Source organism: Pan troglodytes, chromosome 17, assembly GCF_028858775.2.
Source record: "Pan troglodytes isolate AG18354 chromosome 17, NHGRI_mPanTro3-v2.0_pri, whole genome shotgun sequence".
NCBI lineage: Eukaryota > Metazoa > Chordata > Mammalia > Primates > Hominidae > Pan > Pan troglodytes.
In genome coordinates, this window is record NC_072415.2 from 30,793,177 (window position 1) to 30,817,382 (window position 24,206).

At 35.5% G+C, this 24,206-nt stretch overlaps 1 protein-coding gene across 5 annotated transcripts in view; it reads right to left on the reverse strand.

The window, feature by feature from the left end:
• Positions 1-200: 200 nt before the first annotated feature.
• The window catches only part of ROCK1 (Rho associated coiled-coil containing protein kinase 1), a 159,734-nt gene continuing 135,728 nt past the window's right edge, over positions 201-24,206 (reverse strand). For 4 of the 5 annotated variants that reach the window (XM_063796020.1, XM_016933419.4, XM_001151982.5 and 1 more), the window contains 11 exons: positions 20,368-20,533; positions 19,130-19,223; positions 18,796-18,884; positions 17,782-17,970; positions 16,947-17,106; positions 10,185-10,255; positions 9,889-9,977; positions 5,497-5,575; positions 5,113-5,374; positions 3,911-4,118; positions 201-1,720 (listed from right to left, as the gene is read on the reverse strand). In XM_063796020.1, the coding sequence (XP_063652090.1) occupies positions 1,717-1,720; positions 3,911-4,118; positions 5,113-5,374; positions 5,497-5,575; positions 9,889-9,977; positions 10,185-10,255; positions 16,947-17,106; positions 17,782-17,970; positions 18,796-18,884; positions 19,130-19,223; positions 20,368-20,533 (1,411 nt within the window). In that variant the 3' untranslated portion in view covers positions 201-1,716. Of the gene's footprint in view, positions 1,721-3,910; positions 4,119-5,112; positions 5,375-5,496; positions 5,576-9,888; positions 9,978-10,184; positions 10,256-10,646; positions 10,762-16,946; positions 17,107-17,781; positions 17,971-18,795; positions 18,885-19,129; positions 19,224-20,367; positions 20,534-24,206 lie in introns of those variants that run through there. The other variant, XM_054671994.2, reaches the window with a different exon arrangement.

The following is a 24,206-nucleotide window of genomic DNA, read 5'->3' on the forward strand; positions in this document are numbered from 1 at the left end:
TTGTTTTCCAACACACTTTAGCCAGCTTTTCATGTGAACTATTCCCACTCTTGTTTTAGAGCCCAAGACCACGTTTTATCTTTTAAAAATATACTTTAATCTAACCATGGAATTTCACAAACATTTATATACAATCAGAGACTAATTTGAAGTATGTTTTCCATTCATTTCAGCCATGAGAAAACACATTGCAGTCAAAATTAAAGATATCCATCCATAAATTACTTTTATTTCTCATTAAATGAGCACAGAGTCATTAGTATATTAATAACAGATATGTTTATTATTACATATCCATCAGTGCGGCTTTCAATACCACTTGAAACATGCATATCATCCTAGAGACGATCGGTTTTCCAGTGCTTCTTATCTGATACACATTACTGCAAAGCCATTATAAATTACTGAGGAGGTATTTGGTTAAAAAAATAAACAATAAATCATACTGTCCATATGAATCAACTCTTGTTACTGGACAAGAGTTTAACAGTATTTATCTGGTAATTCCTATGTTAACTGGAAAACATCATGGATGTATTGCCATATTTCCTTTTTATATTGGTGCAATCTTCTACATTTTTTGCAGTTTTATAAAGTCATTATTGTAGCAGGTAGTTTGACACAAAGATTGTACTCAATTTATGAAAGTCCAACAAACCTCTAAATATTTTAAATTAAACCAATTATCAATGAAAAACTCACTGACACACATAATTTTTTGAAAATACATTTTTTGAAATTTCTATACTTACTCATGGCAGTAAAATAATTATCTCAAATTAAGGCACTAAAAGGACAATGCAACCCCCATTGAAAGTGTTCTAAGAATAATTTACATTTCAAACAGTGCATACATTTCTTATGTTTGTTAACTTAATGTCTTTATCATTTAAAACCACAAAGAAATACATTATACAATTATAGAAATGATGTACCCCACAAAATGCTTTTAAACTTGGTTCTTTTGTACAGTTAGTTTCCTAATGTCTCTAGTAGTAAAATAACTCAATATGGCTTGGCAAAAATGCATAGATTAAATGTAACTTTTTTTTGTCCTCTCCCATTCCCCAAACTTGCTGAAACATATACAGTATTTTGTAAAGCATAATGAAAGATATTTAATTTCTCCATCAAGTCCACCATGGGCAATCAACAGTAAGGCTTTTAAATTCTACAGTGAGGGCACTGAAGTTCAAGTGATATCACTGCTTTCTTAAAATAGTTTTGTATAGTCTTGCAAGAGCACAAAAACTTAAGTCATTAAAAAAAAAACAAAACTTCAGTTTGTCTCATTTTGAGATATTTTCTTTACTCCTTCCATGAGCTGATCTTGATAGTGATGGCCGTTCCACTTGAAAGTGAAAGTCCCTTCCTCTTACTCATATGAGGAAAACTCTGTTCTATCACGACTGACAGGCATTTTCTTATAAATCCAAAAAGGCAGCACCTTTTAAAAAAAATATATCTACCTAAGCTTTCCCCCAACTGTACTTGCATTACATAGTAATAATTAATCTAATCTACCTGTAGGCAAACCCGCAATAAAAAAAAACCCTCAGTGTGTTGTGCCAAAGCAAGGACAGAAAAACAGCAATCTTAACCCTGAAGCCTGTGATATTTGTGTCAAAGAAACAGCCTGTCTGCTCTGCATGGTTAAAGAAGCCTGGTTTATCAGGTAGCATCCCACACGATTCCACAAGGCACTCAGTCACATGGTTAACTGTTGAGGGAGGGGGAAAAAACTAATTTAAGAAATGCACTCAGTTTAAAAATACAAGAAACAAACATTAGGAGGAAAGGTAAATATATATTATCTTTACATACAATAATTAACAATTACACAAAATTTGGAAAACAAGGAATAGGAAAAATATACTTAGTATTCTCTCCTCTTTGTTTCTACACATTTTCTTACTCAGCTATAATCCCATTTCAAATCATTTTAGATCCAGTTTACAACCTATGCTCAGGAGAAGGCTGACATAGCATTCTACAGAATTAAGTTAGCAGTAAGGTGATAATACCTGGCATAGTATGGTGGCTGAGAAAGGAAAGGATATAAGTCATTTCAAAGAATTAGGCCTGGTTACTGACAATAGGGCATGAACAAAAGGGATGAATTCAAGATGGCTTTAAGCCTGCTTGGAAGATGTGGGTGACATTGGCAGCGAGGCAAATCAGTGTTAGGTCTCAGCTTCTAGATTCGAGTGGCCCTATTAATCTAGGGAGTACACTCTAGGGAAGGTGGTATGTGGTAGAATAGAGGCTTTGGAATTGGACAACATAGGCTTTAGAATTGGACAGAAATGGTTTCCAATCCATTGGCTGTGTGATTGAGCAAACTGCTTAATTTCTCTGAGCCTTATTTACTAATGTGTAAAATGAGAACTTAATGAGATGAGATTTCATAATTTCTCTCCAAGAAAGAGTTAACTGCCTGGTGCGGTGGCTCATGCCTGTAATCGCAGCACTTTGGGAGGCCCAGGAAGGTGCATCACCTGAGGTCAGGAGTTCAAGACCAGCCTGGCCAACATGTTGAAACTCCATCTCTACTAAAAATACAAAAATTAGCAGGCCGTAGTGGCATGTGCCTGTAATTCCAGCTACTCAGGAGGCTGAGGTGGGAGAATAGCTTGAACCTGGGAGGCAGAGGTTGCAGTAAGCTGAGATTGCGCCACTGCACTCTGGCCTGGGTGACAGAGCAAGACTCTGTCTTGAATGAATGAATGAATGAATGAATGGTTATGCCTTATAATTGTTTATCATGGCATAAAACATATTTTTGGAAAAAAGTCCATCAAAAATAGTTAAACAGCCAGGCATGGTGGCTCACGCCTGTAATCCCAGCACTTTGGGAGGCTGGGGCAGGCAGATCATTCGAGGTCAGGAGTTTGAGACCAGCCTGGCCAACATGATGAAACCCTCTCTCTACTAAAAATACAAAAACTAGCCAGGCGTGGTGGCATGCATCTGTAATCCCCGCTACTTGGGAGGCTGAGGCTGGAGAATTGCTTGAACTTGGGAGGTGGAGGTTGCAGTGAGCTGAGATAGCGCCACCACTGCACTCCAGCCTGGGTGACAGAGTGAGACTCTGTCTCAAAAAACAAAAAACAAAACAAAAAAAGGGGGTCATGAGTTCACATCCTTTGAAGGGACATGGATGAAGCTGGAAACCATTATTCTCAGCAAACTAACACAGGAATAGAAAACCAAACACCACAGGTTCTCACTTGTAAGTGGGAGTTGAACAATGAGAAAACATGGACACAGGGAGGGGAACGTCACGCACCAGGGCCTGTCGGGGGGTGGGGGACTAGGGGAGGGATAGCATTCTAGGAGAAATACCTAATGTAGATGATGGGTTGATGGGTGCAGCAAACCACCATGGCACGTGTATACCCATGTAACAAACCTGCATGTTCTGCACATATATCCCAGAACTTAAAGTATAATAATTAAAAAAACATAGTCACTGATAATACCAAATAATTTTGTATGTTGGGATAGTATGGGAAGTTAACAAAAAGGGGAAAAACAATTTTGGTTTTTGTAGAAAAACTATGCCAACACAGTTAAAAAACAGAAAAGATGATGAAAAGTTTTATATGAATTTCTGCATTAAAAAAATTAACAAGTTGGTTAAAGCATTAAGGGCTAAAACTATGCCATGTACAGCAACTTATGACAATAAAATTAGACACAGAACTAAATAAATATAATATTGCATGTATTATTATTATTAAACTCTAACAAGAATAAGTTAAACTAATTTATAAAGTCACTGCAATTCACATACAAATACCTAAAAATGATGCCCTCTGTGGTGAAAAGCACAATTAGATTTCTGATTTTAATAGCTGTTATTCAATCATTTTCACATGTTAAAAACGTTAGCATTTCAAATCCTTACCTAGTTTTTCCAGATGTATTTTTGACCACTTTCCGGAAAGACTGATTTGCAGTGGATCTTGTAGAAAGCGTTCGAGGGGAAGCACGAACAAAACCAGATGGTGGATTCTTAGGGATTTTCTTTACTAAATGAGTTACCCATTTTTTTTGTTCATCCTGAGAACATGCTAACAGCAGCATATCTCTTGCTGATGTTACATCATAACTTACTATGTTAAGGAGGAAAAAAAAGCATAATTAAAGCCATATAGTTTTTTAAAATCCAACCTATCAAATGCATAGTTTTTCAAGTTCTTAAGGTTTTAAAAGTTTTAATATGCTTAATTAAGCATGAACAATATCTCATTCTCCTTAAGTTAAATAAGGCTGAAATTAAAAAAAAAAATTAGTCAAACTAATAAAGTAAAATCAGAAATATAAAAAAAAGTAAAACAAATAAATGTATTTAAAGAACATAAGCTTCTTATCTGAAAATAGCTATGGTCTGTATTCTTTCCCTCAAGCTACCTCTGTAAAATTAGAAGATATTCTATGATACAGCATGCATGCTGATCCAGGCAGTGAATGCCAGACAAAAAGAAGAGGAAAAACTCAAGGGAGGAATAGAGTGGAACTCACCTGTTGCTCTTCTCTCCAACTTGGAATAATTTCTTAGCAGCATGTTTGTTTGTTTTTGTTTGTTTACAAGGGGGTGATTCTCTTTAAAAACACTGTTGGCCAGGTGTGCAATGGCTCACACCTGTAATCCCAGCACTTTGGGAGGCCGAGGTGGGTGGATCACCTGATGTCAGGAGTTCGAAACCAGCCTGGACAACATGGTGAAACTCCATCTCTACTAAAAATACAAAATTAGCCGGGTGTGGTGGCACACGCCTATAGTGCCAGCTACTCAGGAGGCTGAGACAGGAGAATCACTTGAACCTGGGAGGCAGAGGCTGCAGTGAGCTGAGATCACGCCACTGCACTCCAGCCTGGGCGAGACAGAGTGAGAATCCATCTCAATCAATCAGTCAATCAATAAAAATAAATAAAAATTTTTAAAAGCTAAATCTGTAAATAGCTGCATATTGCCCCACCAGTGTCAAAATAATACTTTTTATAATCTCTTTTCAACTTGGTATAGAAATCACTACACATAAGTTAGTTCATTGAGACTTAAAACTAAATTTGTTATAAGTTCTAACAATAATTACCATGCCTTACCTTTACATGGACAAATTAAGTCCTCTTTCTTATCTAAGTGATCTCTGTGGCACTTAACATGGCATCTTCGACACTCTAGGGCAGGGGGTGGCTTAAAAACATGCCAGAGAGGTTTGGCACAGGCATCACAATTGGCAGGAAAGTGGTAGAGCGTAGGAATAAACTCATGGCCTTTGTGATTTTGGAAATTAGTTTTTTCAGCTTGTTGTACTGGTTCCATCTCTACATCTTTTCTACATTCACCTTCATTTGCATATAGTATCTACATTCAGGAATGGTGAAAGGAAAAGATTTTAAAAATTTTAAGCATTGGTATATTTTACATTTACTTCACAAAAACGCTTAGGACTTAGATTCTTTAAAATTATAACTTCAAATTTTTACCTGGAATATTTTAGGAATTTCTTCAGTTTCAGCTCTATACACATCTCCTTGGGTTACAGGTCTAACGTGAAACAGTTTACTAAAATGAAAATAAATATAGGCCATTTACAAAAACTCATTTATTGTAAAAGACATTTCACTAAAGAGGACATATGGGTGATAAATAAGCACACAAAAAGATATTCAACATCATCAGTCATTAGAGAAATGCAAATTAAAACCACAATGAGTGTCACTACACATCTATCAGAGTTAAAAAAAATAAAAACAGTAGTAACATCAAATGCTTGTGAGAATGCAGAGAAAGTAAATCACTCATATACTGCTGATGGAAACATAAAATTACAGAGCCACTCTGGAAAAAGAATATGGCAATTTCTTAGAAAACTAAACATATGCTTACCATATAACCCAGCAAATTGCACTGTTGGGCCTTTAATTTCAAGAAACAAAAATTCATATAACATTTTATATCTATTTTAAAAAACCTGCACATAGATGTTCATAGGAGCTTTATTCATAATAACCAAAACCTAGAAACAACCCAAATAAATAGGTAAGCAAACTGTGATACATCTATACTATGGAATACTACTCAACAAGAAAAAAACAAATTATACTTGGATTGATCTTAAGGGAATTATACTGAATGGGAAAAAAAGCTGATCAGAAAAGATTACACATTATTTGATTCCATTCATATAACACTCTTGAAGAGACAAAGTTATGGAGATGGAGAACAGATTAATGTTGCTATGGATTAGGGAGAGGTAGAGGAAGGAAGCTGCCTTTTGACTACAAAAGGAGTAGCACAGGGACGCTTGTGATGGAATTGTTCTGTATTTTGAGTGTGGTGGTGGTCATACAAATCTATACACGTGAGAAAGGCATACAGATCGGAAAGAAAGGAGTAAAACTCTTTATTTGGCGATGACATGATTGTATGCAGTTGTCTCGTGGTATCTGTGGCAGATTGGTCCCAGGACCCCGGAGGATTTTGAAGAGAGAGAGTGAAAGAGAAAGAGAGAGAAAGAGAGGGAAGGAGGGAAGAGACAGGAAAAAAAGAAAAGAAATGGTATAGTATTTGTATATAACCTAAGTACACCTTCCTGTATATTTAAAATTGTCTCTAGATAATATCTAATACAATGTAAATGCTATGGAAATTGTTATTATATTATATTGTTTAGAGAATAATGACAAGAAAACAAATCTGTACATATTAAGTACAGACACAACCACAATAGGCCTAACTACATTTTCAATCCATGGTTGGATGAATATACAGATGCAGAACCCATGGATACAGAGGGCTGACTGTGTGTAGAAAAGCTCTGTGGAATTGATCCCAAAACCCCACAACCCTATAAAACTGTTAAGTGCAAAGCAAGATTAAATGATTCAAGGTCAACATATAAAAACAAATACTGTTCGAACAGCCAGATACCTATGTGGGGGAAAAAAAGCCAACCTGACCTAAACAACTACCTCTTACCAAACACAGACCACAAAAGGCAGAAAACATTTTAAAAATTGGTACACTGATCCTCATTAAAAGACACCGTTAACAAAATCAACAGGTAAGCAACAGATTGGGAAATATTTGCATTACATATTTCTAACATAGGATTCTTATTCAGAATATATCTAGAACTCTTAAAAACCAATCTTAAAAACATAAGCAACCCAATTTAAAAATGGGCAAAAGACTTGAAAAAAGAAAAGATATACAATGGCTAATAACAACATGAAAGATTCTTGGTATTATTAGTTATGAGGAGAATGCAAATTAAAATAACAATGAAATAGCATTTAACATCCACTAGAAAAGCTAAAATCAAAGGTTGATATCACCAAATGTTGGTGAGGATGTGGAGCAACTGAAACTCATACTGTTGGTGAATATAAAATAGTGTGACATAATAATTTTTGAGAATTGTTTGGTAGATTTTTAAAAAGTTAAACACAGATCTACTTTATAACCCAGGATTCCAATCCTGGGTATTTACCCATGAGAAATGAAAACATAAGTTAAAAAAAGGAATGCTCATAAGTCTTATTTACGATAGCCCCAAATTGGAAGCAACCCAAATGTCAATCAACACAAAAATGGATAAACAAATTCATGCAATGTTATACTATTCAGCAATACAAAGAACAATCAATACATACACCACCACAGGTGCAGGCTGAGTGAAAGATGCTAGGCACAAAAGTGTACATTACTGTTTAATTCCATTTATATAAAGTTCTAGAACAGGCAAAACTAATCTTGGCAATAGAAATCAGATCATGGGAAGAGGCACAAGTGAGCTTTCCTTTTTCTTTTTTTTTTTTGAGATGGAGTCTTGCTCTGTCACCCGGGCTGGAGTGCAGTGGCGCAATCTTGGCTCACCGCAACCTCAGCCTCCTGGGTTCAAGCAATTCTCCTGCCTCAGCCTCCTGAGTAGCTGGGATTACAGGCACCTGCCACCACACCCAGCTAATTTTTTGTATTTTTAGTAGAGACAGGGTTTCACCATGTTGGCCAGACTGGTCTCGAATGAACTCCTGACCTCGTGATCCTTCCACCTCAGCCTTCCAAAGTGCTGGGATTACAGGTGTGAGCCACCACAACTGGCCCAAGTGAGCTTTCTTCATAAATTAAAAAAAAAAAAAAAATTCTTTTTTCAGAGACAGGGTCTCGCTATGTTGCCCAGGCTGGTCTCAAACTGAACTCAGGCCAACCGCCCACCTTGGTCTCCCAAAGTGCTGGGATTAGAGGCATAACCACTGTGCCCAGCCACAAGTGAGTTTTCTAAAGAAATACGATTTTTTAAAATCTTGTATTGAGTGATTATATGAGTGTTTACAACTGTAAAAAGTTACTGAAGAGAACACTTAAGATCTATGAACTTTATTGTGGGAAATTATACCTTAATAAAGAGAGGAAAGAAATCTCTCATCAATCTAAAAAGTATTTAAATTAGTTGAAAGATAGTATCTTTCATACTAGTGTTTATGTATTATTTCGCTTAAGCTGATAATTTAAATTTTGACAACTAAAGCTGTTTATTAAAAAAATAGAAAATAAAATAAGAGTATTCTCTAGGACTTGCTTAATTCTTTTTACATTCTAACTATAACCAGCTCCACAAATACTTAATTCCAAAGGGATGATAATACTTTATTTTATATATATATTTCTTTTAAAAAGCAGTTACCAGACTTGACTTTGAATATATATTTTGTTGAATATGTTTTGCCTTTTCTCCTACTAGTCGGTAAGCTCCTTAATGATGGAATTTACTCATCTTTATACATACTACATAATCTATGATAATATAAGCAGCAATACTTAAGAAAAGATTTTAGAATGAATATAAGAAAAAATACTATATTATAGGCCTCTTTGACCTATCATTACAAAAGAACAGATATATTTATATTTCCCCTTAATAATGACCAAAGAATCCTACACAGTTGTTCTTTTATATCCACAGGGAATGGATTCCAGAAACTCCAAAAATATCAAAGTCCAAGTATGCTCAAGGCTCTTATATAAAATGGTGTGGTATTTGCATATAACCTAGGCACATCCTCCTGTATGCTTTAAAATCATCTCTGTATTACTCATAAGACATAATACAGTGTAAATGCGATGTAAACAGTTGTTATACTGTATTTTTAAAAGAAATTTCTATTAATAGTTATATTGTTATTTTTAATTTTCTAATTATATATATTATATATAATATATGTATAAAATAATATATAATATTATATATATATATTTTTTTTTGAGACAGAGTTTCGCTCTTGTGGCCCAGGCTGGAGTGCAGTGGCGCAATCTCGGCTCACTGCAACCTCTGCCTCCCAGGTTCAAGTGATTCTCCTACCTCAGCCTTCTGAGTAGCTGGGACTACAGGCGCCTGCCACCACGCCCAGCTAATTTTTGGATTTTTAGTAGAGACGGGGTTTCACCATGTTGGCCAGGCGGGTCTTGAATTCCTGACCTCAGGTGATCCACCTGCCTCGACCTCCCAAAGTGCTGGGGTTACAGGTGTGAGTCACCGCACCCGGCCCTCTTTCAAATATTTTCTATCCACAGTTGTGGATATGGAACCCACTGATACACAGCTGACTATACTTTTTGAAATGCTCTCTGAACTCAAAGTACTAAACACTTGAACTAAAAAAGTTGTCTTCCAAATACATGAAATAAGTATATACATTTTTCCTTCTCACATTTTGCTGAAGATTTAATATAATGTCAACATTTATGCTTAAGAAAAACAGAAAAGTAGGTAACAGTGCTGAAGTAACACAAAATATAAAATAAATTTTAAGTCTAAAAATAATTATCAAAAGTTAGCTCTCAACCCCTTTAAAATTCAATCAAAGGCAACTTACTCTATGTCCAATACCATAGATGGATTGGATTGCTCCTTATCTTGTTCGTCATTATAGAACAAAATTTTTTTGCTGCTTACCACAACATACTGAAATAAGAAAAAAGGGGGAAGAGTTACAAGAGCAACATTAACTTGGTTTAAAGTGATAAGCATAATATTTGCCACTAATATCTAGATTATACTGTATTAATGTAAAATAAATGCTAGTAAAAAAAAGTAGCTAATATAAGTTCTATGCTCCAAAGTAAAATACAGAGCAAAATACCAGTTAGAAAATAATTAGGTATATGGTACCTGTTTCTTCCAGCCATATCGTTTGATATTTCCTCTATTTGGTACTGAAAGCCAACCTTCAATTCTTGACTCTAGGAGAAAAAGAATATATGTATTAGTCAGTCTTAAATTGTAACAAAAGAAAAACTATTAAAAGTTGTCTGACAGCATGCAGCAACAAGCAATTGAACACAACTAAATGAATAAGTGCTATAATTTGCTCTTCCATGCTTCAATCACACAAATCAACTTTAATGGCCATACAAATATTGCAGAAAAAAATTCCAAGCCACTTTTCCCATACAATTTAACATTTAGTAATCAATTACAAAAGTATGAAGTAACAATACCCTTAAGAGCCAGGCAAGACTGGAATGGATTGCAGCTTAAATGGGATATGATATAGAAGACTTTATCATTTAACATTCATATAAAAATAATCAGCAAAAAAAAAAGAAAGAAAAAAATAATGCAGCAAGTGGAACAAATCAGAGCCATGATTTACACAAGAAAGAGCAAGCAAAAGTATAGAAGTGTCCTATTACTCACAGAAGACAAGAATAGAAGATAAATAAATAAGGAATGCAGGCAGAATCAACTAGATATAAAGAATAAGAGACAAGTATTTTATTTGTTTTCTCAGTACAATATTCTGATTAAGCTTTTTGGTAAAACAACTTCAATTTGAATTTGTAACTATTTCAATAAAATTGTCCAAATTTGGTTGAGGGGAGCACTTAACTCTAGTGCTAAGTTCAATTACAATTCTACTCAAACTAAAGAGTTTTAAAGCCTCTTAAGTTTGTGATATCACAATTTGATAAACAGTAAAAACAACACAGAATCCATTTGGTCTACTGCCATTATTTCAACTAGTACGTGCATACCAGGAATTCCTTGACTATTTGATCAAGGCATTTTATAATAATTATTACTATTGTTTAAATATAACTAATGTCTACTAGAAATATCTGGGGGATAAAGACAACTCCATTAGAAATAGTTATTTTAGATCAGGTTGGAAATAAGAAAATCCATTCAATTTAACTATTTTCCATATCTACCTTATATTTGAAACACAAAAGAATAGAAAAATAACCAATTTCAAAGTATGACACTAAAATATGAGATTATACTATCATTCAAATGGTAATCCTAAGGCAATATATTGTCCCCCTTCATATAATTTAAAAGCTATAAACTCAGTCTTACAGTAACAGTTAACAATAGGTAACATTTACTGATTTATTTATTCATAAATTTACTATTTGCCACATGCTTTATAATATCTCATATTTAACCTATGTATAAGTCCATGAATACAGGATATTATATTCCGAGGAATTCGGAAAAGGTTCTACTGTCATCTTTCACTTACAAAAGAAGAGACTAAGGCTTAGCCGGGTAAACGGACTTGGGCAAGGCAACTCTATCAGTATCTATCAAAGCTCTATGGTTTCAAACCCCGGCAGTCTAATTTCTGAGCTTATGTTTCTAGAGCACAACACTATTCTGTTCGCAAACAAGCTTTGCAGTTGACTGAATTGTGGGAAATATTTTTTTCCCCTACTCCCACCAGGTACGTAATGTCTCCACACCTTTGCTTGTGTTATTCCTCTTCATATAAATTGTTAAAATGGAGGAAATGATGAGATAACTTTAGTTCAAAATGATCCCTCTCTTCTCCCAACATTTTTCTTTTTCCTTTTTTTTTTTTTTTTTTTTGACATGAAGTCTTGTTACGTTGTCCAGGCTGGCCTCAAACTCCTGAGCCTCAGCTTCCTAAGCAGTGGCATGTACCACAGCACCTAGCTTTAATTGCTGCAATTTAGTTCATGAAGTAATTATTTTGTTGCTTAGGTAGTTCCTTGGTAAGTTTTGTGAGAGCAAGGACCATATCTTAACACTTGATTTTATATATCCTTACACAACGAGGTGGTACTTGACAGATATTTGTTGATTATTTTGTAATTCTGCATTTTTCTGAATTAGCCAATTAAAGTCATCCTTTGTAAATAGTGGTTCCAGTTTAAAAACCAAACAGGCAGTTTTATACTAAATAGCATGCAGAAGACTGTTGATCACATATTGATCATTCACCAATATTTTATCTTATAAAAGCAAAAAAGTTATTGCCAGAAATTTTCCCATTAGTGTGGTAGAAATTGCAGCTCTGGTTTTAAAGTGTAGTTTGGAAAACATTAAGATGAACATTAGTGAGAATGAAAAGGAGTCTTAATATCTGATAATACAAAGTTGTTTAGTATTAGTAATTCCTCACCAAAAACAAAGATATAAAAGCCTTTGAATTCTTGACATTTACACAAAATTTGTATGCCAAAATACCCTATACTTTCACATTATTTCTTTGTGACAATCAATGTCAAAAATATTTATGCTTTCTGGCTCTAGATGTGGGTTAACCTGCCAGTTTTCTTTAATATATCTTCAATAAGTTGTTATATGGTATGGCTTTATCTGTCATTTCAGTGTTCCTTAGAAATTTTATATATCAAGGGAATCTTATGAGTCAAATAAGCCAGAATTCTACATTTGCTCATATTTAAATTAAATGAAGAGGGTCAGGGAGAAAATAAATTAAATGAAGAAATCTGGAATGCAAATAAAGGTGTCATGAATATGTGAAGGTTTTTGCCAATTTACAACAATGTCATGGGAGAAAATTTTAGTTTTTCCATCTGGTGAATTCCCTCAGAGAAGCAACTGAACTAAGCTCAATAATAACAGATAAAAAATACATACTAGCTTCTCCTGCGTTTCCTTTCCTTACGCCTACCATAGTTGCAAGATAATATACTTACCAGTTTTTAAAATATATAAAGACCTCCTCTAAAATCGGGACCACCTGTAACTTAAGTGGTGATCTGGAGGTATAATGCTGTAAATTCCATCTTTTATATCACAAGCACAGAAAACAGCTTCTCCAGATAACTAAATGAAACTCCCACCGAGAGAACCTCTAAGTCTGGATTATCCTTAATAATATTCTACATATGTACAAAAACAACTTGGCTCTAAATTTTATACAATATATTTGTAGAACAATTTTAACTTATAAGAAGTTAGATGTATATTACTGCAATATCAGCGATTTCTTTACCCAAATAAGAGACAATCTAACTATATGTACATCAATACTCGATATAGCCAATTCAAACATCAGAGCTAACCTCTGAAGACTACCTAATTTATTTAGCTATACCACAAACATACTGCTTAAGAAACAGGGCTAAAGAACCATTTCAAAACACTTTAATTAAATTCAAAAGTGATATAAAAAAGAAAATTAATTAATACTCAACAAGTCAGATACACCAACTTCAAATCACTGTAGATTTGGGCAAGGTCAGAAACATTCATATATTCAAATATTGGGAAACACACCAAGAGATCCACCATTTTCAGGTTTAAGTTACATAACCTAAGGTCAAGCTGGATGGAAAAGGGTATGATACAAATAATCCATAAGAGATAATGAATATTACTGGAGTATCAATACCAAGTTTTCCCAATCCATCATCTATTTCTACATTCTCTTCAGATGTCTAGGTTAACAGTTCCAAAAGAAGGAAAGAGAAAGAATGAGGAAAAGAAACAGTTATCACATTAAAGTTTTTTGTCATCTAGGCAACAGGCATCCATAACCCTAAGGGTAATCTTTATGTTTGTATTGTGTGCTAGGTCACAACCTGCTACAGAACCAAAGAGAGGATAAAGACATAAAAGAATTAAGAGAATGAAGGTGGCTTCAAGAACTTCAAAGAGTTATAAGTCAGAGAAGGAGTAACATTTTTTAATAAAGTTTTTAGAATTGGGAATTTTAGAAGGGAGATTTAATATTTAAGCTAGTTAATAACAAAATGGCCACTAAGGATTCATAGAGGCTGCGTTCTAGATGTGCAAGATAATTAAATTATAATCTTTATACTGAATGATGAAATATAAGAGAAATAATAAAAGTTGCACTGTCAGTTTATCCATCCAACTACTTAAAAAAAAACTGAAAAATGTGACCCATATTTCAAAAAGCCATCATTTTAACTTGGAGTAAACTTAATCTATTCAAAGCCCTCTCCTTTTTAGTACGTATATTCATTTACTTATTTTCTAAACTGAAGTAAAAATTAATCATTAGCCATTACCTTCAAGACATTTTTTAGACACTTGAATGATATGTAACTATCTAATATTAAGAATGAATATCAACATTCTTTAACAATTCTTCCTAGATATGAATGCAAAACCTTAACTTTATTTGCCAGGGACCATTTTTGAGCATCTAGTAAATGGTGGATTTAATACAGATTTTCAATTTACTAGCAAAATATCTGACCCACAGAGAGGTAAATAATATTGACAAAGACTATCCATTAATTTCTACTTCCAATATGAAAGTCAAGGTTCAGCACTGTTGAGATTTTATAAAGTCTCAAAATTAAGAACACAGTAATAGGAAAAGAGGTATTAACTGGCCTCATTTTCTAGCAAGGGAGAATGGCCACCAGTACTCCCCACCCCACTTGGTTTGGACTTTGATAACCTTAAAAACAAAATTCCTGAAAGTACACTAATATTCTAAGAAATATACTGAAAATGGAGCCAGTAGAAACACTTAAAAATCTCTTTGCTCAATAAGTCAATTTATTAGGTCAGGATTCTGAAACCTAAATGGATTCCCAGCCTAAGTCTGCCAATGAAGCCAGCTGATGGCACTATGAGCTTAGCCTTTCTGAATCAGCCACGATGGTGGGTAAAATTAATCACTTTCCTCATTAGCAGTCCCACCAGCTCACCTTTCAACTCAAATCTTCTAACTAGCATTCACCAATAATGTGTCCATTTCTGACATATTTAACCCAATACTAAGAAAACTAAGGAGCATATAAGGCATTATAAATAGTTAAAGGGAAATGGGTGGAATAAAAATAAAATTGGTCAGGATTTCGAACTGACACTAAATAGAGCAAGGTCGGCCAGGCGGGTGGCTCATGCCTGCAATCTCAGCACTTTGGAAGGCCAAGGCAGGCGGATAGCTTGAGCTCAGGAGTTCAAAACCAGCCTGGGCAATATGGTGAAATCCCATCTCTACAAAAAATTTAAAAAATTAGCCGGGTGTGGTGATGTGCACCTGTAGTCCCAGCTACTCAGGAGGTTGGGGCAGGAGGATCGCTTGAGCCCAGGAGGCAGGATCATGAACCAAGATCACGCCACTGCACTCTAGCCTGGGCAACAGAGTGAGACTGTTTCATACATACATACATACATACATACATATATACATAGAGTAAGAATGTATACATACATACATACATACATACATAAATACATAGAGTAAAACCCCTACACTAAATAACTCCAGAAGTATCTCAGAGTTAATGAAGTGGGAATCTAACCTACAAATTCAGTTCAACAATTGAAAGAATGTAGCCAAACACTTCTAAAAGTCATATTCTTAGTGATGATTAAGTCTAACTTTAGAAAGATGTTCAAACAACTACTAAAGCTACAGGTTCTTATTAAATTCAAAGTGATCCTACAATAATGAATCGTGTGTATCTGCAAGTTTCTCAAGAGGTAGGCAGTTTCAGAGAGCCAAAAATAGGTAAACAGAGGAGTTCCTTGACCATTAAAATAAGAAATATTTCTTCACTGCCTTTCCATTCCCAGATACCTGATTTTGACCTAGTAAAGCCACACAAGAATGAGGCCAGGGATCACAGAGCATACAGAGAGGAGCTGAATTCATTTCCCACTTTGAGTCCCACTTTCTTGACCAAGAAAGATACTATAAAATTTTCTGAGTGACTCATCTAGTTCCTTATATCAAATTCACAGTAACAAGTAATATCTGTTCAAACAGAATCCCAATATCAAACATGCTGCTTCATAAATATCTTCCTATTTATGTATTATTCAGAAAATACACTAATTAAAATCTATTTTCAAGTTTATTACCATGTATACAAAACTTCCAAGACTCTGAACTAAGACTCTGTGTATATGTAAATGCATGTTTTAATAATGATAACCTACTCATTTTATTTCTAAGTTGAACTTATAGTATGTGTATTTCTCATCTCTGTAAAGTACATAAATGTACTATAGTTTACATGACGATTAAACCAAGAATGAGGTTGTGTTTATTTTTAAATTGATTCTCCACTGGAAAAAAGAAGACACAGAAAAAAGTCTCAAATCTTAGCCACTCATTCCTGCCTTTATTTGACACCCCCAGCCTCTTACTGCACTGCCCAACCCATTTTATCTATTTCCCCAAACTTAAAACTTAGCAAAGTCTGACTGAAGTTGATCACTACTCCACTAGATAGGGTTCTATATGTAGCTGCTGTGGTTCTGATGATAAAGTACAGTTCTTAGTTTTAGCACAAGAATACATAAAATGTTAAAGAGCTATTACTCACAAAAATGTACAACTTTTAAAAAATAGTGAGATGTGTAGTAGCAGCTTTGACTCTCACTGTGGACTTAGGCTGCTCAAAATAGGTTCATAAACCTCTTATGGTTTTTATTCAGGTAAAGCTTCTTAGGTCTATTTAAATAGCCTAAGATTGCTTACAACTGCTCTACTCCACAAAATACACCAAGTGTATAATCATCATCAGGCCTTGGCTATCAGAAATCAGAATTCCCTCTTAGGAATCCATGGACAAAATGACAAGGAGGTAGAAAACCAAATGAAAGAAATATACACTAATTTCCATGACATTTATACATGTTTGAATGATACAGAATTATTCTTACCTGGGAGGTTACCATCAGTTTCATCAGCACTAGGAAAACTAGCAACACTTGTAGAATCCGAGAGGTCCAAAAGTTTAGCACGCAATTGCTCAATATCACTCTCTTTGCTGGCCAACTGCATCTGAAGCTCATTCCTATGTGCACATTCTTCTACCAATTGCTAATTTTGAAAAGTATCAAGATAATATAATCAAGCTAGAACAATTTCCAACATTATTAATTGAAATATGATAATTTAAATTGCTAATACTAAAAATGTACAGTAAACTTCATGAATGTTTGCTACCACAGATTTTGATACACTACAGAAATGTCAAGTTCTTTCTCAGTAATACATTGCTCGGACAAATTCCTTTTCTCCTTGCCTTAAAAAGAGTTTTTGTTTTTGTTTTCAAACATAAGCCATCAAAACAAAAAAGTTACAACAAAAGAAAATGCTTTTCTGGCTCCAAACGAAGTAGCTTTAAAGGTATAGAAAACTTCAGAAAACCCTAACTGATGGAGCTAAAAAGCTTAGATCTAAGTGCCCGAGACCAGGTTCTCAATTTTGTTCTATTAACAAGCCAAGGGGTATCAAAAAATTAAGCTTGTTATTTTGATTTCAAAAAAGTGAGTCTTGACTAGAGAAAATAAATAAGCTACAATACTTCAAAACCTCTACCCCAATTATAGTTAATATTATAACAGCCATATCCCAATTTCAGTCTGAAACCAAACAGGCAGAACCCTTGATTGTTCCCAATCTAAACAAGATAAATAGATAACAAGTATATACAGAAATAATTTAAGAAAATAATCCTTCACACTCATATCCATACACACACAGAAACCTTACCGCTTGCATGTCATTCAGTTCCTTCTGATGTTTCACTACCATCTGGTTGAATTTCTCTCTCTCTTGGTTGAGTTCCAGTTGCAGCTTTCGATTTTCCTTTTCTTTCTTTCTCAAATCTTGTGTATTAGCTTTCTTTCTATCAATTTTAAAATCTTTTCGATTCATTATTTCTGCCAACTTGTTAACAGCCTATTAAAATATTATTAATAAAGATCAATAGTGTAGTCATCCAATTTAATACTAAAATGTATTTTTTTCTTCAAAATCAGGAAGCAGGACTTTTTGTGTGTATGAAAATTAGGACAACTTCATGATGGTTGAGACATGATAACTGGTAGCACAAGTAACTAACACTGACTTATCACACTACTTAAATGTAAGAACCAGGAGCCTTTCTTTGGTTAACTTTACAACCCAGTACTGAATCAAGAGTATGCTAATCCTACTCTGATGTTGGGTACTAGCAAATAAAGCTTCTATGCCTTGGCCACATACTCTTAACTTCTACAACTATACAATATTACTAGGCAAGTTAGCTTTCTTAACTGAAATCCTATTTCTTTTTTTTTTTTGAGACTGAGTCTTGCTCTGTCGCCCAGGATGGCATGCAGTGGCATGATCTTTGCTCACTGCAACCTCTGCCTCCTGGGTTCAAGCAATTCTTGTGCCTCAGCCACCTGACTAGCTGGTATTACTGGAGCGCACCACCACGCCTGGCTAATTTTTGTATTTTTAGTAGAGACTGGGGTTTTGATGTCAGCCAGGCTGCTCTCGAACTCCTGGCCTTAAGTGTTGGCCTCAGCCTCCTAAAGTGTTGGGATTACAGGCATGAGCCACCGCGCCTGGCCTTGAAATTCTATTTCACAAATAAGTTTTTTATAGTTAGCGGGGAGAGAATTTATTTGTTCTGATGAAAAGCTTGAACCTTATAAGCCTTGGTTTTAGGAAAAAGTGCATAAAGAGCAATGATTAACTCAAAAATGAACATGTGGAAAAGATCGAAAGCATGTATACCTGTGTTTTAAGGGTTCGTTCAGTGTTGATATTCTTTTCAAAGGCAGCCTTAAGATTACTGATCTCCTCCTCCTTCTCCAGTTTATATTCTGTCAACAAATTATTTTAAATGTTATTGTATGGTATTAATTTCTGCATTTCAAACTAACAATGTCTTTAATTATCCAAATAAGTATACATTACATAGTACTTTCAGTAACTTCATTAAGATAATTCTTAAGGCTACAGAAGTTACTTAATATATGAAAACAGGTATCTTAGAAACCTAACACAACATAGGTAAAGATAAATCACTGAATTTGATTTAACATGATTTTTTAAAAATTCTACATACCTTCCTCTGCCTTCTTCATTTTCTCTGTTAGCTCTTCATTCTCTCTTCTTAATATTTCAATATCTTTGGTTAGCATGCTGTTTGCTTCTTCAAGCTAAACAAAGCACACAAAAGTTTAAGCTCCAGCCTCTTTGCTATTCTCATATTTCAGGCAATAACCTTTAAATATACTGCTAGATAAAGACAGGTCAGACACTGCTGAACTACAGCAAATGTCTGGTTTCCAGCTTAAAATATGTAAATATAATTACATCAAAAATATTTAAAAGTAGTTAACAGCATCCAAAAACTATTTCATTGTATGCATATAGATATATGTATGAACAAAAGGGGGGCATATGTAATGGCAAGATAACTAGATTGCAAACTAAGAAATTTGTATTTAGTTCTAGCTCTGCGATTAACCTAGTATGTGACCCCGAGCAAGTCATACTTTTTCTGGACTTCAATATCTTTATCTGAATATTGATGATGAAAACGATAATAAAAACATTTATTTATAGATTACTTTTAGTAATATATAATCATTACTTGTTATATGTTATATTAATCATTCTATGTCTACTGTCTTATTTAATCCTCATAACAATCATGTGGAAGAGATATTACTATTTCTATTTTATAGATGAGAAATCTGAGGCTTAGAGAAGTTAAAGCCAACTTTGCCAAGACCGTATAACTTCTTAGGGGCAAAACTGGAACCCAGAGTGACTGATAGTGGCTTTACAAGAAAAATCTAACTCCTCTTTTTAGTCCCATGATTCTATATAGATTACAGTATAAACTTCAGGAATAGGTAATTGTTTGGAGTATTGGTTTTCTTATAATGGATTTATATATTATCCCAAGAATTCTTCATTCCCAAATGTTTCTCTATATTTCACAGAATTCTGGCCCATAAAATCAGTTGCAATGTATTAAGAGAACAACAAATGAATTTAAGCTAAGCCATTACTTCATATGAAATATAACTAATAAGATCTACAGCCAGAAAAACAGCCCAATATTGCATTGGTTCTGTGCCTATACAAACAAAAGCCCAATATCTTGAACAAGAATTTCAATAATTAACAAATGTTTGGTATTATACAAACTATTTTATACATGAGTACAGAATGACCACTATATATTAACACAGAAGTAAATACACTTGCACACACACTTACCCTAATACTTCAAGATGTGACCTATTGTGATTTAAATAAATTTTATATAACTTACCTGACTATCACACTTACCCGACTAACAGTGTGATCTTTATCTGTAATCTCTTGTCTATTTCTTGAAGCAGCTTTCTTGCTTTCTTGCGTCAATTCAAAATACTGTTCTTCCAGAAGGCCTCGCGCCAACTGCTCAGACTCAGCTTTTGTTTCTGCTAGATCCAACTGAGTAGCAAGAGTTTCTCTGCAACAATTTTTTAAGAGAAACTGATGTAAACAAATGCAGTTCATTCTTCCAACTTAATCATATTCTTAAAAACACAATTAACTTTAAATGATAAAAAGAATTATTTTATTGCTTAAAATAAATTTAAATCCATTGCAAACTTTCTATAAAAGTAATGAATTTAACCTCTCACATGTTGAAAAATTATAAAAGAACTATTTAGTTTTCTATCTCATATTGTGCTTAACTAAAAAAGGTAATAAAGCAATAGCAAATAGTCTGCTTTTGAAAAGAAATTTCTTGTGGATTTGGAATGGAAGGCAGCATGGCATAGTGGAAAAGTCATTGACTTGTTAATCAGCAGGCTAGACCCAGAACTTTATCTCTGTTTTATCATTAACTAATTGAGTAGAGACACTGGGCAAGTCCCTTACACTTCCTGCAGTTCAGTTTCATCAAATCTGTAAAATGAGATGGTTAAACTAGTCCCTTCCAGCTCCGAAATTAAATGAGATTATGAAAACTTATAAGAGATTTGCAAATCACTACAAACTAATCTGAGAATGCTCCCTGGAAATGATACTAAAACATTTCAGAACTGACATTCAGACCAAGACAACTCCAGTTTGCCTACTCTTCTCAAAGAGCCTCTCTTGGATAAGCTCTCTTAGTCACTACTGTATTCCCTGAACAGAGTAGGTGCTCAATAAATATGTTCTGAATGAGTGACTTCCACCTCCTATTTTCTAGTGAGTATTACAATTCAAACTTTCTGCCTGAAGCCTCAAGAGGGAGACATATAGTAAACACACACACACACACACACACACACACACACACACACACACACACACAGAGAAAATTCATTAATTCACCCAACAGCTATTTACTTGAAGGTTTACTAAGTACTACACTATGTTTACTATGCATCACGCTGTTCTAGGAATTAAGAGATACAGCAGGCCGGAAGCAGTGGCTCACCCCCATAATCCCAGCACTTTGGGAGGCTGAGGCGGGCAGATCATGAGGTCAGGAGTTGGAGACCAGTCTGCCAACGTAGTGAAACCCCATCTCTACTAAAAATACAAAAAATTAGCCAGGTGTGGTGGTATGTGCCTGTAATCCCAGCTACTTGGGAGGCTGAGGTGACAGTGCGAGACTCCGTCTCAAAAATAAATAAATAGACACAGCAGTAACAAAGTTCCTGCCCTCAGGGAGCATGCATTAGTGGGGCCGTACAGGCAGTTTAAAAAATGAACAAGTGCTATATAGTATGCCACAGAGAATAATACAAGATAAAATATGGAAAGTTATGAATATGATCACTTTTATTACAGGTTGATCAAGGAGGCCTCTCTGCTAAGACAACAGTAGAAGAAAAGTAGGGGGAAGAGAACAACAGATACTGTAAGGCTTTCCAAGGCAATACAAGGACTTTGACTTTTATTCTGGTACTCTGGTGTTTTAGAAAGATCATTCTGGCTGCTGTATTAAGAACAGACAGTAGGCGGACAATGGCAGAAGCTGGGATACCAGTTAGGAGACTACTGAAATAATCAAGATTGGAGATGATGGCAGTTTGGACCAGGTCAGTAAATGGTACAAGTGGTGAGAAGTGATTAGAGTCTATACATAATTTTTAGTTAACACTGGGAAAATTTGTTGGTGGACTGCATTTAGAGTGTAAGAAAAAAAGAAGAGTCTAGGATGACTAAATTTTTCACTTAAACAACTAGGAATAACAGAATTGTTCAGTACTGAAATGAGGAAGACAGGAAGGAGCAGTTCGCAAGGTGAGGGAATCAGGAAGTTTTTCTGGACACGTTAAATGTGGGGTACTTAACACTCAAGCAGAGATGTCAATTAGACAGCTGGATACGTAAGTCTGGAATTCAAGGGAGGATGTACTTGGACTCTGACACCATTTAAAGCCACAAGGCTGGATGAGAACAAGTAGGGAGTAATCCCTTGAGCACTCCAAACTTTTAAGGGTCTCAGCAATTAGAATGGAAAAAGGAACAAAGGAGGCTGAGAAAGAGTAGCCAGTTCAATAAGGAAAATACAGCATGTGGTGTCACAGAAGCCAAATGAAGACATTTTCTCAAGAGAGTAATCAACTAAGTCAAATGCTGCTATGAAATAAGGTGAGAACTGAGAAGTCACTATTAGGAAGACCCCACTGACCTTGAGAAGAGTTGTTTTGTTAGCATGATGAATGCAAAAGTATGACTGGAGTGAGCTCAAGAGAGAATGGAAGAAGACGGTGAAAGATACCTGGTATGTTACTTTTCAAGTAAGTTGGCTATAAAAAAAAGAAAAGTGGGATGGTGGCTACCATGTAGATAATGTAGTTAAAAGACGCAGTTTCGCTCTTGTTGCCCAGGCTGGAGTGCAATGGTGTGATCTGGGCTCACTGCAAACTCCGCCTCCTGGGTTGAAGCAATTCCCCTGCCTCAGCCTCCCAAGTAGTTGGGATTAGAGGCATGTGCCACCACGCCCGGCTAATTTTGTATTTTTAGTACAGATGGGGTTTCTCCATTTTGGTCAGGCTGGTCTTGAACTCTCGACCTCAGGGAATCCACCCGCCTTGGCCTCCCAAAGTGCTGGGATTACAGGCGTGAACCACCACGCCCGGTGTAAGAGGGTTGTTTTTAGAGGAGATATCTAAATATGTTTACATAACAATGATAATGACTACAAAAAGGTAAAAATTGATGTAGAAAAGATAAGAGAATTGTTGGAATCATAATTTTTTTTGGAGACTCAGTCTCTGTTGCCCAGGCTGGAGTGCAATGGCGCAATCTTGGCACACTGCAATCTTCACCTCCCAGGTTCAAGCGATTCTCCTGCCTCAGCCTCCCAAGCAGCTGGGACTACAGGCATGTGCCACCATGCCCGGCTAATTTTTGCATTTTTAGTAGAGACGGGGTTTCACCATGTTAGCCAGGCTGGTAGCGAACTCTTGACCCAAGTGATCCACCCACCTGGGCCTCCCCAATTGCTGGGATTACGGGCATGAGTCACCACACCCGGCCAAGTCATATTCTTAAGTAGGCAGGAAGAGATAGGATCGAGGGACTAGCATTAGATAAGAGCGTTAGCTCATGATGTCCATTTACATCATCAGAAGGAAGGCAGGGTTTATAGGTACTATTCTCTACTTAGAAGCTGTTCTCACCAAGATAATGAGTAGTCTTCAAAATAAATACAATGGACAATTTATAACTTTTTTGTGACCTTTCTCAATATTTGTCACTTTTTTTTTTTTTTTTTTGAGACGGAGTCTCGCTCTGTCACCCAGGCTGGAGTGCAGTGGTGTGATCTCGGCTCACTGCAAGCTCCGCCTCCCGGGTTCACACCATTCTCCTGCCTCAGCCTCCCGAGTAGCTGGGACTACAGGCGCCCGCCCGTAATTTTTTGTATTTTTAGTAGAGACGGGGTTTCTCCATGTTAGCCAGGATGGTCTCGATCTCCTGACCTCGTGATCCCCCCGCCTCAGCCTCCCAAAGTGCTGGGATTACAGGCGTGAGCCACCGTGCCCAGCAATATTTGGCACTTTTAATCACTTTCTCTTTCTTGAAATATCCTCCTCCCCCAGTTTTTGTGATACTCTACTCTGATGCAGACAAGTTAGTAGCTATGGTGGTGAAAGAGAATAGATGTTCTCTTCTGATTTTTAGGAAGCAAGGCC